This window comes from Pseudophryne corroboree, chromosome 6 (genome assembly GCF_028390025.1).
Source record: "Pseudophryne corroboree isolate aPseCor3 chromosome 6, aPseCor3.hap2, whole genome shotgun sequence".
Taxonomy (NCBI): Eukaryota; Metazoa; Chordata; class Amphibia; order Anura; family Myobatrachidae; genus Pseudophryne; species Pseudophryne corroboree.
This window is the reverse complement of record NC_086449.1, coordinates 23461157-23479191: the sequence shown is the minus strand read 5'-3', so window position 1 is coordinate 23479191 and position 18035 is coordinate 23461157. Positions and strand designations below refer to the sequence as shown.

Genomic DNA, 18035 nt, shown 5'->3' with positions numbered 1-18035 from the left:
TTTTTAGACTAGTTTAGCAGTTTGCTGACAGTGTCCACCAGGTCCAGTATACTGTATATAGCAGTACGGTAGGCCACTGCTGTACCTACCTCTGAGTCGTCACTCATCATCCATTAAGTATACTATCCATCCATCTACATTGTATACCTGTGGTGCCTTTTTTTTAGACTAGTTTAGCAGTTTGCTGACAGTGTCCACCAGGTCCAGTATACTGTATATAGCAGTACGGTAGGCCACTGCTGTACCTACCTCTGTGTCGTCACTCGTCATCCATTAAGTATACTATCCATCCATCTACATTGTATACCTGTGGTGCCTTTTTTTTAGACTAGTTTAGCAGTTTGCTGACAGTGTCCACCAGGTCCAGTATACTGTATATAGCAGTACGGTAGGCCACTGCTGTACCTACCTCTGTGTCGTCACTCGTCATCCATTAAGTATACTATCCATCTACATTGTATACCTGTGGTGCATTTTTTTAGACTAGTTTAGCAGTTTGCTGACAGTGTCCACCAGTATACTATATATAGCAGTACGGTAGGCCACTGCTGTACCTACCTCTGTGTCATCACTCGTCATCCATTAAGTATACTATCCATCTACATTGTATACCTGTGGTGCATTTTTTTAGACTAGTTTAGCAGTTTGCTGACAGTGTCCACCAGTATACTATATATAGCAGTACGGTAGGCCACTGCTGTGTACCTACCTCTGTGTCGTCACTCGTCATCCATTAGGTATACTATCCATCTACATTCTATACCTGTGGTGCATTTTAGTTGTGCGCAGTAAATATAGTAGTAGGCCATTGCTATTGATACTGGCATATAATTCCACACATTAAAAAATGGAGAACAAAAATGTGGAGGTTAAAGGGAAAGATCAAGATCCACTTCCACCTCATGCTGAAGCTGCTGCCACTAGTCATGGCCGAGATGATGAAATGCCATGAACGTCGTCTGCCAAGGCCGATGCCCAATGTCATAGTAGAGAGCATGTAAAATCCAAAACACAAAAGTTCAGTAAAATGACCCAAAAATCAAAATTAAAAGTGTCTGAGGAGAAGCGTAAACTTGCCAATATGCCATTTACGACACGGAGTGGCAAGGAACGGCTGAGGCCCTGGCCTATGTTCATGGCTAGTGGTTCAGCTTCAAATGAGGATGGAAGCACTCATCCTTTCGCTAGAAAAAAGAAAAGACTTAAGCTGGCAAAAGCACAGCAAAGAACTGTGCGTTCTTCAAAATCACAAATGCCCAAGGAGAGTCCAATTGTGTCGGTTGCGATGCCTGACCTTCCCAACACTGGACGGGAAGAGCTTGCGCCTTCCACCATTTGCACGCCCCCTGCAAGTGCTGGAAGGAGCACCCGCAGTCCAGTTCCTGATAGTCAAATTGAAGATGTTACTGTTGAAGTACACCAGGATGAGGATATGGGTGTTGCTGGCGCTGGGGAGGAAATTGACAAGGAGGATTCTGATGGTGAGGTGGTTTGTTTAAGTCAGGCACCCGGGGAGACACCTGTTGTCCGTGGGAGGAATATGGCCATTGACATGCCTGGTCAAAATACTAAAATATCAGCTCTTCGTTGTGGAATTATTTCAACACAAATGCGGACAACAGGTGTCAAGCCGTGTGTTGCCTTTGTCAAGCTGTAATAAGTAGGGGTAAGGACGTTAACCACCTCGGAACATCCTCCCTTATACGTCACCTGCAGGGCATTCATCATAAGTCAGTGACAAGTTCAAAAACTTTGGGTGACAGCGGAAGCAGTCCACTGACCACTAAATCCCTTCCTCTTGTAACCAAGCTCCTGCAAACCACACCACCAACTCCCTCAGTGTCAATTTCCTCCTTACCCAGGAAAGCCAATAGTCCTGCAGGCCATGTCACTGGCAAGTCTGACGAGTCCTCTCCTGCCTGGGATTCTTCCGATGCATCCTTGAGTGTAACGCCTACTGCTGCTGGCGCTGCTGTTGCTGCTGGGAGTCGATCGTCATCCCAGAAGGGAAGTCGGAAGACCACTTTTACTACTTCCAGTAAGCAATTGACTGTCCAACAGTCCTTTGCGAGGAAGATGAAATATCACAGCAGTCATCCTGCTGCAAAGCGGATAACTGAGGCCTTGGCAGCCTGGGCGGTGAGAAACGTGGTTCCGGTATCCATCGTTAATTCAGAGCCAACTAGAGACTTGATTGAGGTACTGTGTCCCCGGTACCAAATACCATCTAGGTTCCATTTCTCTAGGCAGGCGATACCGAAAATGTACACAGACCTCAGAAAAAGACTCACCAGTGTCCTAAAAAATGCAGTTGTACCCAATGTCCACTTAACCACGGACATGTGGACAAGTGGAGCAGGGCAGACTCAGGACTATATGACTATGACAGCCCACTGGGTAGATGTATTGCCTACCGCAGCAAGAACAGCAGCGGCGGCACCAGTAGCAGCATCTCGCAAACGCCAACTCGTTCCTAGGCAGGCTACGCTTTGTATCACCGCTTTCCAGAATAGGCACACAGCTGAAAACCTCTTACGGCAACTGAGGAAGATCATCGCAGAATGGCTTACCCCAATTGGACTCTCCTGGGGATTTGTGACATCGGACAACGCCAGCAATATTGTGCGTGCATTACATCTGGGCAAATTCCATCACGTCCCATGTTTTGCACATACCTTGAATTTGGTGGTGCAGAATTATTTAAAAAACGGCAGGGGCGTGCAAGAGATGCTGTCGGTGGCCCGAAGAATTGCGGGCCACTTTCGGCATTCATGCACCGCGTACAGAAGACTGGAGCACCACCAAACATTCCTGAACCTGCCCTGCCATCATCTGAAGCAAGAGGTGGTAACGAGGTGGAATTCAACCCTCTATATGCTTCAGAGGATGGAGGAGCAGCAAAAGGCCATTCAAGCCTATACATCTGGCAACGATATAGGCAAAGGAGGTGGAATGCACCTGACACAAGCGCAGTGGAGAATGATTTCAACGTTGTGCAAGGTTCTGCAACCCTTTGAACTTGCCACATGTGAAGTCAGTTCAGACACTGCCAGCCTGAGTCAGGTCATTCCCCTCATCAGGCTTTTGCAGAAGAAGCTAGAGACATTGAAGGAGGAGCTAAAACAGAGTGATTCCGCTAGGCATGTGGGACGTGTGGATGGAGCCCTTAATTCGCTTAACCAGGATTCACGGGTGGTCAATCTGTTGAAATCAGAGCACTACATTTTGGCCACCGTGCTCGATCCTAGATTTAAAACCTACGTTGTATCTCTCTTTCCGGCAGACACAAGTCTGCAGAGGTTCAAAGACCTGCTGGTGAGAAAATTGTCAAGTCAAGCGGAACGTGATCCGTCACCATCTCCTCCTTCACATTCTCCTGCAACTGGGGGTGCGAGGAAAAGGCTAAGAATTCCGAGCCCACCCGCTGGCGGTGATGCAGGGCAGTCTGAGGCGAGTGCTGACATCTGGTCCGGACTGAAGGACCTGGCAACGATTACTGACATGTCGTCTACTGTCACTGCATATGATTCTCTCACCATTGAAAGAATGGTGGAGGATTATATGAGTGACCGCATCCAAGTAGGCACGTCAGACAGTCCGTACGTATACTGGCAGGAAAAAGAGGCAATTTGGAGGCCCTTGCAGAAACTGGCTTTATTCTACCTAAGTTGCCCTCCCTCCAGTGTGTACTCCGAAAGAGTGTTTAGTGCAGCCGCTCACCTTGTCAGCAATCGGCGTACGAGGTTACTTCCAGAAAATGTGGAGAAGATGATGTTCATTAAAATGAATTATAATCAATTCCTCCGTGGAGACATTCACCAGCAGCAATTACCTCAAGAAAGTACACGGGGACCTGAGATGGTGGATTCCAGTGGGGACGAATTAATAATCTGTGAGGAGGGGGATGTACACAGTGAAAGGGGTGAGGAATTGGAGGATGATGATGAGGTGGACATCTTGCCTCTGTAGAGCCAGTTTGTGAAAGGAGAGATTGATTGCTTCTTTTTTGGTGGGGGCCCAAACCAACCAGTCATTTCAGTCACAGTCGTGTGGCAGACCCTGTCGCTGAAATGATGGGTTCGTTAAAGTGTGCATGTCCTGTTTATACAACATAAGGGTGGGTGGGAGGGCCCAAGGACAATTCCATCTTGCACCTCTTTTTTCTTTCATTTTTCTTTGCATCATGTGCTGTTTGGGGACAATTTTTTTGAAGGGCCATCCTGCCTGACACTGCAGTGCCACTCCTAGATGGGCCAGGTGTTTGTGTCGGCCACTTGTGTCGCTTAGCTTAGTCACACAGCGACCTTGGTGCGCCTCTTTTTTTCTTTGCATCATGTGCTGTTTGGGGACAATTTTTTGGAAGGGCCATCCTGTCTTGATTGACACTGCAGTGCCACTCCTAGATGGGCCAGGTGTTTGTGTCAGCCACTTGTGTCGCTTAGCTTAATCAAACAGCCACCTTGGTGCGCCTCTTTTTTTCTTTGCATCATGTGCTGTTTGGGGACAATTTTTTGGAAGTGCCATCCTGTCTTGATTGACACTGCAGTGCCACTCCTAGATGGGCCAGGTGTTTGTGTCGGCCACTTGTGTCGCCATCTTGTGTCGCCATCTTGGTGCGCCTCTTTTTTTCTTTGCATCATGTGCTGTTTGGGGAGTATTTTTTTGAAGGGCCATCCTGTCTTGATTGACACTGCAGTGCCACTCCTAGATGGGCCAGGTGTTTGTGTCGGCCACTTGTGTCGCTTAGCTTAGTCACACAGCGACCTTGGTGCGCCTCTTTTTTTCTTTGCATCATGTGCTGTTTGGGGAGTATTTTTTTGAAGGGCCATCCTGCCTGACACTGCAGTGCCACTCCTAGATGGGCCAGGTGTTTGTGTCGGCCACTTGTGTCGCTTAGCTTAGTCACACAGCCACCTTGGTGCGCCTCTTTTTTTCTTTGCATCATGTGCTGTTTAGGGACTATTTTTTTGAAGTGCCATCCTGTCTGACACTGCAGTGCCACTCCTAGATGGGCCAGATTTAAGCTGTTTTTGAGGGTTTTTTGAAAAAAACACCCGAATCCAAAACACACCCGAATCCGACAAAAATGTTTTGGTAAGGTTTTGCCAAAACACGTCCGAATCCAAAACACGGCCGCGGAACCGAACCCAAAACCAAAACACAAAACCCGAAAAATTTCCGGTGCACATCACTAATATATATTAAAAATACAGGTGAAAAAATGGATTAGAAAAATAAAATCAAAATGAAAAACTAAAACCATCTAAGAGAAAGATACCTTGATGTGCTTTGAAAACTGCGACAACACTGTGAGTTGCATTATGTGCTCTTTGGGGCCTAGTTTTTAAAAGTGCCATACTGTCTGACACTGCAGTGCCATTCCTAGATGGGCCAGGTTACTGGCGTATTTATTAGAGATGAGCGGGTTCGGTTCCTCTGAATCCGAACCCGCCCGAACTTCAGGTTTTTTACACGGGTCCGAGCAGGCTCGGATCTTCCCGCCTTGCTCGGCTAACCCGAGCGCGCCCGAACGTCATCATCACGCTGTCGGATTCTCGCGAGGCTCGGATTCTATCGCGAGACTCGGATTCTATATAAGGAGCCGCGCGTCGCCGCCATTTTCACACGTGCATTGAGAGTCATAGGGAGAGGACGTGGCTGGCGTCCTCTCCGTTTAGAGAAGAGAGAGACACAGTATTTTGGGGAGCATTATTAGGAGGAGTACTACTATACTGTATACTACTATACTACTTGCTGAAGTGATATTTATAGATTAGATAATAGATAGTGTGACTGTAAGTGTATTATCTGACTTGTGGGGGAGACACTGACAGTGGGGAGCAGTTAGAGTCTGAGAGCAGGACTCAGGAGTACATATAACGTACAGTGCACACTTTTGCTGCCAGAGTCAGTGCCACACTGCCATTGTTGTGACCACACTGACCACCAGTATAATAATATATTTTGTGATTGTCTGCTTAGGCCTCGGAGTACTAGTTGCAAGTTGCAACGTGACCTGAAGTGACCACCAGTTTAATAATCAATCACCACCAGTTTAATATATATATATATATATAATTGTATATAATATATATATATATATATATATATATATATAATATTGTATACCACCTACCCGTGTTTTTTTTTTTTTTTCATTCTTCTTTATACATACTACTATAGTAGCTTACTGTAGCAGTCTGCGGTGCTGTGCTGACCTGACAGTGTCCAGCAGGTCCGTCATCAGTCATTACATAATAAATATATATAGTACCTGTCCGGCTGCAGTACTAGTGATATTATATTGATTTCATCTCATTATCAATAATTTATCACCCAGTCTAGACTCTATATTAGCAGCAGACACAGTACGTTAGTCCACGGCTGTAGCTACCTCTGTGTCGGCTTTCGGCAGTCCATCCATAATTGTATACCACCTACCCGTGGTTTTTTTTTTTTCTTTCTTCTTTGTACATACTACTATAGAGTATAGTAGCTTACTGTAGCAGTCTGCGGTGCTGCTGAGCTGACAGTGTCCAGCAGGTCCGTCATCAGTCATCATTACCTAATAAATATATTATCTACCTGTCTGGCTGCAGTACTAGTGATATTATATATACATACATATATATATTGATTTCATCTCATTATCAATCATCCAGTCTATATTAGCAGCAGACACAGTACGTTAGTCCACGGCTGTAGCTACCTCTGTGTCAGCACTCGGCAGTCCATCCATAATTGTATACCACCTACCCGTGGTTTTTTTTTTTTCTTTCTTCTTTGTACATACTACTATAGTATAGTAGCTTACTGTAGCAGTCTGCGGTGCTGCTGAGCTGACAGTGTCCAGCAGGTCCGTCATCAGTCATCATTACCTAATAAATATATTATCTACCTGTCCGGCTGCAGTACTAGTGATATTATATATACATACATATATATATATTGATTTCATCTCATTATCAATCATCCAGTCTATATTAGCAGCAGACACAGTACGGTAGTCCACGGCTGTAGCTACCTCTGTGTCGGCACTCGGCAGTCCATCCATAATTGTATACCACCTACCCGTGGTTTTTTTTTTTCTTTCTTCTTTGTACATACTACTATAGTATAGTAGCTTACTGTAGCAGTCTGCGGTGCTGCTGAGCTGACAGTGTCCAGCAGGTCCGTCATCAGTCATCATTACCTAATAAATATATTATCTACCTGTCCGGCTGCAGTACTAGTGATATTATATATACATACATATATATATATATATATATATATTGATTTCATCTCATTATCATCCAGTCTATATTAGCAGCAGACACAGTACGGTAGTCCACGGCTGTAGCTACCTCTGTGTCGGCACTCGGTAGTCCATCCATAAGTATACTAGTATCCATCCATCTCCATTGTTTACCTGAGGTGCCTTTTAGTTGTGCCTATTAAAATATGGAGAACAAAAATGTTGAGGTTCCAAAATTAGGGAAAGATCAAGATCCACTTCCACCTCGTGCTGAAGCTGCTGCCACTAGTCATGGCCGAGACGATGAAATGCCAGCAACGTCGTCTGCCAAGGCCGATGCCCAATGTCATAGTACAGAGCATGTCAAATCCAAAACACCAAATATCAGTAAAAAACGGACTCCAAAACCTAAAATAAAATTGTCGGAGGAGAAGCGTAAACTTGCCAATATGCCATTTACCACACGGAGTGGCAAGGAACGGCTGAGGCCCTGGCCTATGTTCATGGCTAGTGGTTCAGCTTCACATGAGGATGGAAGCACTCAGCCTCTCGCTAGAAAACTGAAAAGACTTAAGCTGGCAAAAGCATCGCAAAGAACTGTGCGTTCTTCGAAATCCCAAATCCACAAGGAGAGTCCAATTGTGTTGGTTGCGATGCCTGACCTTCCCAACACTGGACGTGAAGAGCATGCGCCTTCCACCATTTGCACGCCCCCTGCAAGTGCTGGAAGGAGCATCCGCAGTCCAGTTCCTGATAGTCAGATTGAAGATGTCAGTGTTGAAGTACACCAGGATGAGGAGGATATGGGTGTTGCTGGCGCTGGGGAGGAAATTGACCAGGAGGATTCTGATGGTGAGGTGGTTTGTTTAAGTCAGGCACCCGGGGAGACACCTGTTGTCCGTGGGAGGAATAGGGCCATTGACATGCCTGGTCAAAATACAAAAAAAATCAGCTCTTCGGTGTGGAAGTATTTCACCAGAAATGCGGACAACATTTGTCAAGCCGTGTGTTGCCTTTGTCAAGCTGTAATAAGTAGGGGTAAGGACGTTAACCACCTCGGAACATCCTCCCTTATACGTCACCTGCAGCGCATTCATAATAAGTCAGTGACAAGTTCAAAAACTTTGGGTGACAGCGGAAGCAGTCCACTGACCAGTAAATCCCTTCCTCTTGTAACCAAGCTCACGCAAACCACCCCACCAACTCCCTCAGTGTCAATTTCCTCCTTCCCCAGGAATGCCAATAGTCCTGCAGGCCATGTCACTGGCAATTCTGACGAGTCCTCTCCTGCCTGGGATTCCTCCGATGCATCCTTGCGTGTAACGCCTACTGCTGCTGGCGCTGCTGTTGTTGCTGCTGGGAGTCGATGGTCATCCCAGAGGGGAAGTCGTAAGCCCACTTTTACTACTTCCACCAAGCAATTGACTGTCCAACAGTCCTTTGCGAGGAAGATGAAATATCACAGCAGTCATCCTGCTGCAAAGCGGATAACTGAGGCCTTGACAACTATGTTGGTGTTAGACGTGCGTCCGGTATCCGCCGTTAGTTCACAGGGAACTAGACAATTTATTGAGGCAGTGTGCCCCCGTTACCAAATACCATCTAGGTTCCACTTCTCTAGGCTGGCGATACCGAGAATGTACACGGACGTCAGAAAAAGACTCACCAGTGTCCTAAAAAATGCAGTTGTACCCAATGTCCACTTAACCACGGACATGTGGACAAGTGGAGCAGGGCAGGGTCAGGACTATATGACTGTGACAGCCCACTGGGTAGATGTATGGACTCCCGCCGCAAGAACAGCAGCGGCGGCACCAGTAGCAGCATCTCGCAAACGCCAACTCTTTCCTAGGCAGGCTACGCTTTGTATCACCGCTTTCCAGAATACGCACACAGCTGAAAACCTCTTACGGCAACTGAGGAAGATCATCGCGGAATGGCTTACCCCAATTGGACTCTCCTGTGGATTTGTGGCATCGGACAACGCCAGCAATATTGTGTGTGCATTAAATATGGGCAAATTCCAGCACGTCCCATGTTTTGCACATACCTTGAATTTGGTGGTGCAGAATTTTTTAAAAAAACGACAGGGGCGTGCAAGAGATGCTGTCGGTGGCCAGAAGAATTGCGGGCCACTTTCGGCGTACAGGCACCACGTACAGAAGACTGGAGCACCACCAAAAACTACTGAACCTGCCCTGCCATCATCTGAAGCAAGAAGTGGTAACGAGGTGGAATTCAACCCTCTATATGCTTCAGAGGTTGGAGGAGCAGCAAAAGGCCATTCAAGCCTATACAATTGAGTACGATATAGGAGGTGGAATGCACCTGTCTCAAGCGCAGTGGAGAATGATTTCAACGTTGTGCAAGGTTCTGATGCCCTTTGAACTTGCCACACGTGAAGTCAGTTCAGACACTGCCAGCCTGAGTCAGGTCATTCCCCTCATCAGGCTTTTGCAGAAGAAGCTGGAGACATTGAAGGAGGAGCTAACACGGAGCGATTCCGCTAGGCATGTGGGACTTGTGGATGGAGCCCTTAATTCGCTTAACAAGGATTCACGGGTGGTCAATCTGTTGAAATCAGAGCACTACATTTTGGCCACCGTGCTCGATCCTAGATTTAAAGCCTACCTTGGATCTCTCTTTCCGGCAGACACAAGTCTGCTGGGGTTCAAAGACCTGCTGGTGACAAAATTGTCAAGTCAAGCGGAACGCGACCTGTCAACATCTCCTCCTTCACATTCTCCCGCAACTGGGGGTGCGAGGAAAAGGCTCAGAATTCCGAGCCCACCCGCTGGCGGTGATGCAGGGCAGTCTGGAGCGACTGCTGATGCTGACATCTGGTCCGGACTGAAGGACCTGACAATGATTACGGACATGTCGTCTACTGTCACTGCATATGATTCTCTCACCATTGAAAGAATGGTGGAGGATTATATGAGTGACCGCATCCAAGTAGGCACGTCACACAGTCCGTACTTATACTGGCAGGAAAAAGAGGCAATTTGGAGGCCCTTGCACAAACTGGCTTTATTCTACCTAAGTTGCCCTCCCACAAGTGTGTACTCCGAAAGAGTGTTTAGTGCCGCCGCTCACCTTGTCAGCAATCGGCGTACGAGGTTACATCCAGAAAATGTGGAGAAGATGATGTTCATTAAAATGAATTATAATCAATTACTCCGTGGAGACATTGACCAGCAGCAATTGCCTCCACAAAGTACACAGGGAGCTGAGATGGTGGATTCCAGTGGGGACGAATTGATAATCTGTGAGGAGGGGGATGTACATGGTGATATATCGGAGGATGATGATGAGGTGGACATCTTGCCTCTGTAGAGCCAGTTTGTGCAAGGAGAGATTAATTGCTTCTTTTTTGGTGGGGGTCCAAACCAACCCGTCATTTCAGTCACAGTCGTGTGGCAGACCCTGTCACTGAAATGATGGGTTGGTTAAAGTGTGCATGTCCTGTTTATACAACATAAGGGTGGGTGGGAGGGCCCAAGGACAATTCCATCTTGCACCTCTTTTTTCTTTCATTTTTCTTTGCGTCATGTGCTGTTTGTGGAATGTTTTTTGGAAGGGCCATCCTGCGTGACACTGCAGTGCCACTCCTAGATGGGCCCGGTGTTTGTGTCGGCCACTAGGGCCGCTTATCTTACTCACACAGCTACCTCATTGCGCCTCTTTTTTTCTTTGCATCATGTGCTGTTTGGGGAGGGTTTTTTGGAAGGGCCATCCTGCGTGACACTGCAGTGCCACTCCTAGATGGGCCCGGTGTTTGTGTCGGCCACTAGGGTCGCTTATCTTACTCACACAGCTACCTCATTGCGCCTCTTTTTTTCTTTGCGTCATGTGCTGTTTGGGGAGTGTTTTTTGGAAGGGCCATCCTGCGTGACACTGCAGTGCCACTCCTAGATGGGCCCGGTATTTGTGTCGGCCACTAGGGTCGCTTATCTTACTCACACAGCTACCTCATTGCGCCTCTTTTTTTCTTTGCGTCATGTGCTGTTTGGGGAAGGTTTTTTGGAAGGGCCATCCTGCGTGACACTGCAGTGCCACTCCTAGATGGGCCCGGTGTTTGTGTCGGCCACTAGGGTCGCTTATCTTACTCACACAGCTACCTCATTGCGCCTCTTTTTTTCTTTGCGTCATGTGCTGTTTGGGGAGGGTTTTTTGGAAGGGCCATCCTGCGTGACACTGCAGTGCCACTCCTAGATGGGCCCGGTGTTTGTGTCGGCCACTAGGGTCGCTTATCTTACTCACACAGCTACCTCATTGCGCCTCTTTTTTTCTTTGCGTCATGTGCTGTTTGGGGATGGTTTTTTGGAAGGGCCATCCTGCGTGACACTGCAGTGCCACTCCTAGATGGGCCCAGTGTTTGTGTCGGCCACTAGGGTCGCTTATCTTACTCACACAGCTACCTCATTGCGCCTCTTTTTTTCTTTGCATCATGTGCTGTTTGGGGAGGGTTTTTTGGAAGGGCCATCCTGCGTGACACTGCAGTGCCACTCCTAGATGGGCCCGGTGTTTGTGTCGGCCACTAGGGTCGCTTATCTTACTCACACAGCTACCTCATTGCGCCTCTTTTTTTCTTTGCGTCATGTGCTGTTTGGGGAGGGTTTTTTGGAAGGGCCATCCTGCGTGACACTGCAGTGCCACTCCTAGATGGGCCCGGTGTTTGTGTCGGCCACTAGGGTCGCTTATCTTACTCACACAGCTACCTCATTGCGCCTCTTTTTTTCTTTGCGTCATGTGCTGTTTGGGGAGGGTTTTTTGGAAGGGCCATCCTGCGTGACACTGCAGTGCCACTCCTAGATGGGCCCGGTGTTTGTGTCGGCCACTAGGGTCGCTTATCTTACTCACACAGCTACCTCATTGCGCCTCTTTTTTTCTTTGCGTCATGTGCTGTTTGGGGAGGGTTTTTTGGAAGGGCCATCCTGAGTGACACTGCAGTGCCACTCCTAGATGGGCCCGGTGTTTGTGTCGGCCACTAGGGTCGCTTATCTTACTCACACAGCTACCTCATTGCGCCTCTTTTTTTCTTTGCGTCATGTGCTGTTTGGGGAGGGTTTTTTGGAAGGGCCATCCTGAGTGACACTGCAGTGCCACTCCTAGATGGGCCCGGTATTTGTGTCGGCCACTAGGGTCGCTTATCTTACTCACACAGCTACCTCATTGCGCCTCTTTTTTTCTTTGCGTCATGTGCTGTTTGGGGAGGGTTTTTTGGAAGGGCCATCCTGCGTGACACTGCAGTGCCACTCCTAGATGGGCCCGGTGTTTGTGTCGGCCACTAGGGTCGCTTATCTTACTCACACAGCTACCTCATTGCGCCTCTTTTTTTCTTTGCGTCATGTGCTGTTTGGGGAGGGTTTTTTGGAAGGGCCATCCTGCGTGACACTGCAGTGCCACTCCTAGATGGGCCCGGTGTTTGTGTCGGCCACTAGGGTCGCTTATCTTACTCACACAGCTACCTCATTGCGCCTCTTTTTTTCTTTGCGTCATGTGCTGTTTGGGGAGGGTTTTTTGGAAGGGCCATCCTGCGTGACACTGCAGTGCCACTCCTAGATGGGCCCGGTGTTTTTGTCGGCCACTAGGGTCGCTTATCTTACTCACACAGCTACCTCATTGCGCCTCTTTTTTTCTTTGCGTCATGTGCTGTTTGGGGAGGGTTTTTTGGAAGGGCCATCCTGCGTGACACTGCAGTGCCACTCCTAGATGGGCCCGGTGTTTGTGTCGGCCACTAGGGTCGCTTATCTTACTCACACAGCTACCTCATTGCGCCTCTTTTTTTCTTAGCGTCATGTGCTGTTTGGGGAGGGTTTTTTGGAAGGGCCATCCTGCGTGACACTGCAGTGCCACTCCTAGATGGGCCCGGTGTTTGTGTCGGCCACTAGGGTCGCTTATCTTACTCACACAGCTACCTCATTGCGCCTCTTTTTTTCTTTGCGTCATGTGCTGTTTGGGGAGGGTTTTTTGGAAGGGCCATCCTGCGTGACACTGCAGTGCCACTCCTAGATGGGCCCGGTGTTTGTGTCGGCCACTAGGGTCGCTTATCTTACTCACACAGCTACCTCATTGCGCCTCTTTTTTTCTTTGCGCCATGTGCTGTTTGGGGAGGGTTTTTTGGAAGGGCCATCCTGCGTGACACTGCAGTGCCACTCCTAGATGGGCCCGGTGTTTGTGTCGGCCACTAGGGTCGCTTATCTTACTCACACAGCTACCTCATTGCGCCTCTTTTTTTTTGCGTCATGTGCTGTTTGGGGAGCGTTTTTTGGAAGGGCCATCCTGCGTGACACTGCAGTGCCACTCCTAGATGGGCCCGGTGTTTGTGTCGGCCACTAGGGTCGCTTATCTTACTCACACAGCTACCTCATTGCGCCTCTTTTTTTCTTTGCGTCATGTGCTGCTTGGGGAGGGTTTTTTGGAAGGGCCATCCTGCGTGACACTGCAGTGCCACTCCTAGATGGGCCCGGTGTTTGTGTCGGCCACTAGGGTCGCTTATCTTACTCACACAGCTACCTCATTGCGCCTCTTTTTTTCTTTGCGTCATGTGCTGTTTGGGGAGGGTTTTTTGGAAGGGCCATCCTGCGTGACACTGCAGTGCCACTCCTAGATGGGCCCGGTGTTTGTGTCGGCCACTAGGGTCGCTTATCTTACTCACACAGCTACCTCATTGCGCCTCTTTTTTTCTTTGCGTGATGTGCTGTTTGGGGAGGGTTTTTTGGAAGGGCCATCCTGCGTGACACTGCAGTGCCACTCCTAGATGGGCCCGGTGTTTGTGTTGGCCACTAGGGTCGCTTATCTTACTCACACAGCTACCTCATTGCGCCTCTTTTTTTCTTTGCGTCATGTGCTGTTTGGGGAGGGTTTTTTGGAAGGGCCATCCTGCGTGACACTGCAGTGCCACTCCTAGATGGGCCCGGTGTTTGTGTCGGCCACTAGGGTCGCTTATCTTACTCACACAGCTACCTCATTGCGCCTCTTTTTTTCTTTGCGTCCTGTGCTGTTTGGGGAGGGTTTTTTGGAAGGGCCATCCTGCGTGACACTGCAGTGCCACTCCTAGATGGGCCCGGTGTTTGTGTCGGCCACTAGGGTCGCTTATCTTACTCACACAGCTACCTCATTGCGCCTCTTTTTTTCTTTGCGTCATGTGCTGTTTGGGGAGGGTTTTTTGGAAGGGCCATCCTGCGTGACACTGCAGTGCCACTCCTAGATGGGCCCGGTGTTTGTGTCGGCCACTAGGGTCGCTTATCTTACTCACACAGCTACCTCATTGCGCCTCTTTTTTTCTTTGCGTCATGTGCTGTTTGGGGAGTGTTTTTTGGAAGGGCCATCCTGCGTGACACTGCAGTGCCACTCCTAGATGGGCACGGTGTTTGTGTCGGCCACTAGGGTCGCTTATCTTACTCACACAGCTACCTCATTGCGCCTCTTTTTTTCTTTGCGTCATGTGCTGTTTGGGGAGTGTTTTTTGGAAGGGCCATCCTGCGTGACACTGCAGTGCCACTCCTAGATGGGCACGGTGTTTGTGTCGGCCACTAGGGTCGCTTAGCTTAGTCATCCAGCGACCTAGGTGCAAATTTTAGGACTAAAAATAATATTGTGAGGTGTGAGGTATTCAGAATAGACTGGAAATGAGTGGAAATTATGGTTTTTGAGGTTAATAATACTTTGGGATTAAAATGACCCCCAAATTCTATGATTTAAGCTGTTTTTTAGTGTTTTTTAAAAAAAAACACCCGAATCCAAAACACACCCGAATCCGACAAAAAAAATTCGGTGAGGTTTTGCCAAAACGCGGTCGAACCCAAAACACGGCCGCGGAACCGAACCCAAAACCAAAACACAAAACCCGAAAAATTTCAAGTGCACATCTCTAGTATTTATAATGGGTGCAGTGTGTGCAGTGCACATGGGCCCACGGGGGTCCAGGGTCCACTCATGGGCCCACGGGGGTCCAGGGTCCATTCAGTAATTTCATTCTGAGTTGATCGCTTGCTGCTGATTTTTTCGCAGCGCAGCGATCAGGTAAAAAAATGGCAAAACTGCACATGCGTATGCACCGCAATGCGCAGACGTGTCGTATGGGTACGAAGTTGATCATTGCTGTGTGATGGATTTAACGAAGAATCCATTCGCACAGCCGATCGCAAGGAGATTGACAGGAAGAAGGCATTTATGGGTGGCAATTGACTGTTTTCAGGGAGTGGTTGGAAAAACGCAGGCGTGTCCAAGCATTTGCAGGGCGGGTGTCTGACGTCAATTCCGGCACCAAAAAGACTGAAGTGATCGCAAGGGCTGAATAAGTCCAGAGCTACTCAGAAACTGCACAAAATGTTTTTGCCGCGTTCGGCTGCAAAGGCATTCGCACACTTGCAAAGCGGAAATTCAGTCCCCCGTGGGCGGCGACTATGCGTTTGCACGGCTGCTAAAAGTAGCTAGCGAGCGATCAACTCGGAATGACCCCCAGTGTTCTATGGCAGTCTGTGCCGTACATGTGCTCAAGATGGTGTCTGTGTGCTGCTCTGTACATTCTAGTAACTTGGGACTTGTGTTTTCTGCACTTCAGTGCTTGCCCCATAACCTATTGGAAATATATGTGTGCAGGTCTGATGATGTGGCAGAGTTTCAGTACACACTAACAGATACCTCACAACTACTATCAGCCCAGGTACTTAACCAGTAGAGTTGTTTAATTTACGTTAAAGCAGGTACAGTCGTACTCACTGTTATACACACTGGTTGATGGGACGGAGCTAGAATGGAGTGGGGGTGTTATACATCTCACCAGCCGGTGAGTGTATGTAGGTAGAAGGTAGTGGTGGAAAACGTTGTGGTTCACAAGTAAACACAGGTCACCCTAGAGTTAAATGGAAGACTACTGTCTCCCTCTGTGGTGCTTCCACATAAAATACAAGATAGTCCTACACATGGTGAGTAGGAGTCTCAGCAACCATCTTGCTACAGTGAATGAAGCTTCCCTGGAGGGACAATATGGAGTCTGCACAATAGCGAACTCCACCTTCAACATGCGCATGTTAAATAGTCAGTGAGATGGGCTTCCATAGGTGTCATATAGGTGTCATCTATAGTGTCATCTGTAGATGGCATTGTCTATCATCCATATGCTCTGGAAAGTTTAACTTTCTGGAGCTTGCTACATATAGGCACACGGCCAAATAAAATTATTTAAGGACCACAGTCCACATCGGTCCACAGTGAACATCTTAGATATCTTCTGTGGAGTCTGGACCCTTTTTATGAAATATATGACGATCCATGTGTATTGATGTAAGCTTTTGAAAATGGAAGTTTTCTGCAGTTTTACCACATTTTTCAACTTTGATATATCCTGCCCCTGGATTCTACAAGCCTCTGGAATGGACAGTTCTGCCTAGCTGGAACTCAAGACTTCTCTCCACTCACCCGGACTCGGTGGACTGGACGGAACCTTTATAATTGTCATTTCGGTCATAGCAATATAAACGGATTGCATTTGCCGCGGTATCATCACCATTTCCCTGCTTTGATTCCACCTAATAAGAATAGCGATGAAATACATTAGTAAGCGACAAACAAAAAATATATAAAATACAGTCTAAAAACTTGTACATGCACAAAACTCAAAGAAGTTCGGCACCACAGCTGCATATTGTCACATGTCACATGACCAGGGGAGAGCTGCTACCCAGAAGGATTCAAAGGAAGGACCAGTAGTTTGAAGAAGCTTCAGAAGATATGGCAGCAGGGAGTGAGTAACCAAAAGTGCTAGTGTTATATGGCTGTGATATATATATATATATATATATATATATATATGTAGACCAGGGTGCGGCACTCCGTCAAATAATTCAATGCAGTCAGTTTGATAGAAAATCAACGTTTCAATGTTAATACATTTTCGTCAGGATTACAAATAGAATAAGAAAATACATACCTTAAATAGTAACACCCGTGCTCATAACGCGGCTGTCGGCGGGCTCTCCGCCCCGGACCGCCGCTTTGAAGTGACGTCATTACGCGATTAGCGTGTGGCGTCAGTGCGTACCCATCACCATAGCAACCAGTTAAACAGGAACTGCCAAAGAAAGCAACATATTCCAAATGTCGTCTTATAGCAATGTATAACGATTGCCTCAAAAAGTGTGTATCCAACCTTAAAAATAAATCACTTATTTCTAACAGACTAATATCCAGTCTAGTAGTTTGCACCCTTATTACCTCATGGATCAATAAAAGATTATTTCATTTCGCAGTGTGGTCCCAATGATAAATATGGGTAACAACTGTCATACTAGTACAATCAAATCTAAACAGGGTATAGAGGGTGGTATAAGTAACATATCTTAGTCCCCAAGGATATCTTTATGGCTAATTAGCCAAAACATGAAAAAGATAGATGTTCATTAAGACCCTTAGGGCTGATAACATCTAATCGATGTATCCAACGAGTCTCACACCTCAGTAGTTGTAAATTACGATCTCCACCCCTTCTTGACTGTGGGATGTGATCGATCATTCTATATTTAAGATTTGGCAGCCCATGACCCTTCTCAGCAAAATGGCGTGCCACGGGTTGTTCACTAGTGCCACTAGAAATAGCAAGCCTTATGGAGTGGCGGTGAGCTGCCATCCTCTCCTTAAATTTACATTGGGTCTTTCCTATGTAGGAGAGGCCACAGGGGCAGATAATTTGGTAAACCACGTGTGTGCTGTTACAATCTAAATGGTGTCTAATCTGATATATCTTTCCTGAATGTGGGTGATTAAATTTATCCCCCTGTATTAAATAATTGCA

The 18035-nt window shown here is 47.4% G+C and overlaps 1 protein-coding gene across 1 annotated transcript in view; it reads right to left on the bottom strand.

Moving 5' to 3' along the window:
* LOC134934147 (uncharacterized) overlaps window positions 1-18035 on the bottom strand; it is an 86140-nt gene that overhangs the window by 44128 nt on the left and 23977 nt on the right. Inside the window, exon 2 of the mRNA XM_063929646.1 lies at window positions 16664-16773. Within this exon, the coding sequence (XP_063785716.1) occupies window positions 16664-16773 (110 nt within the window). The remainder of the gene's footprint in view (window positions 1-16663; window positions 16774-18035) is intronic.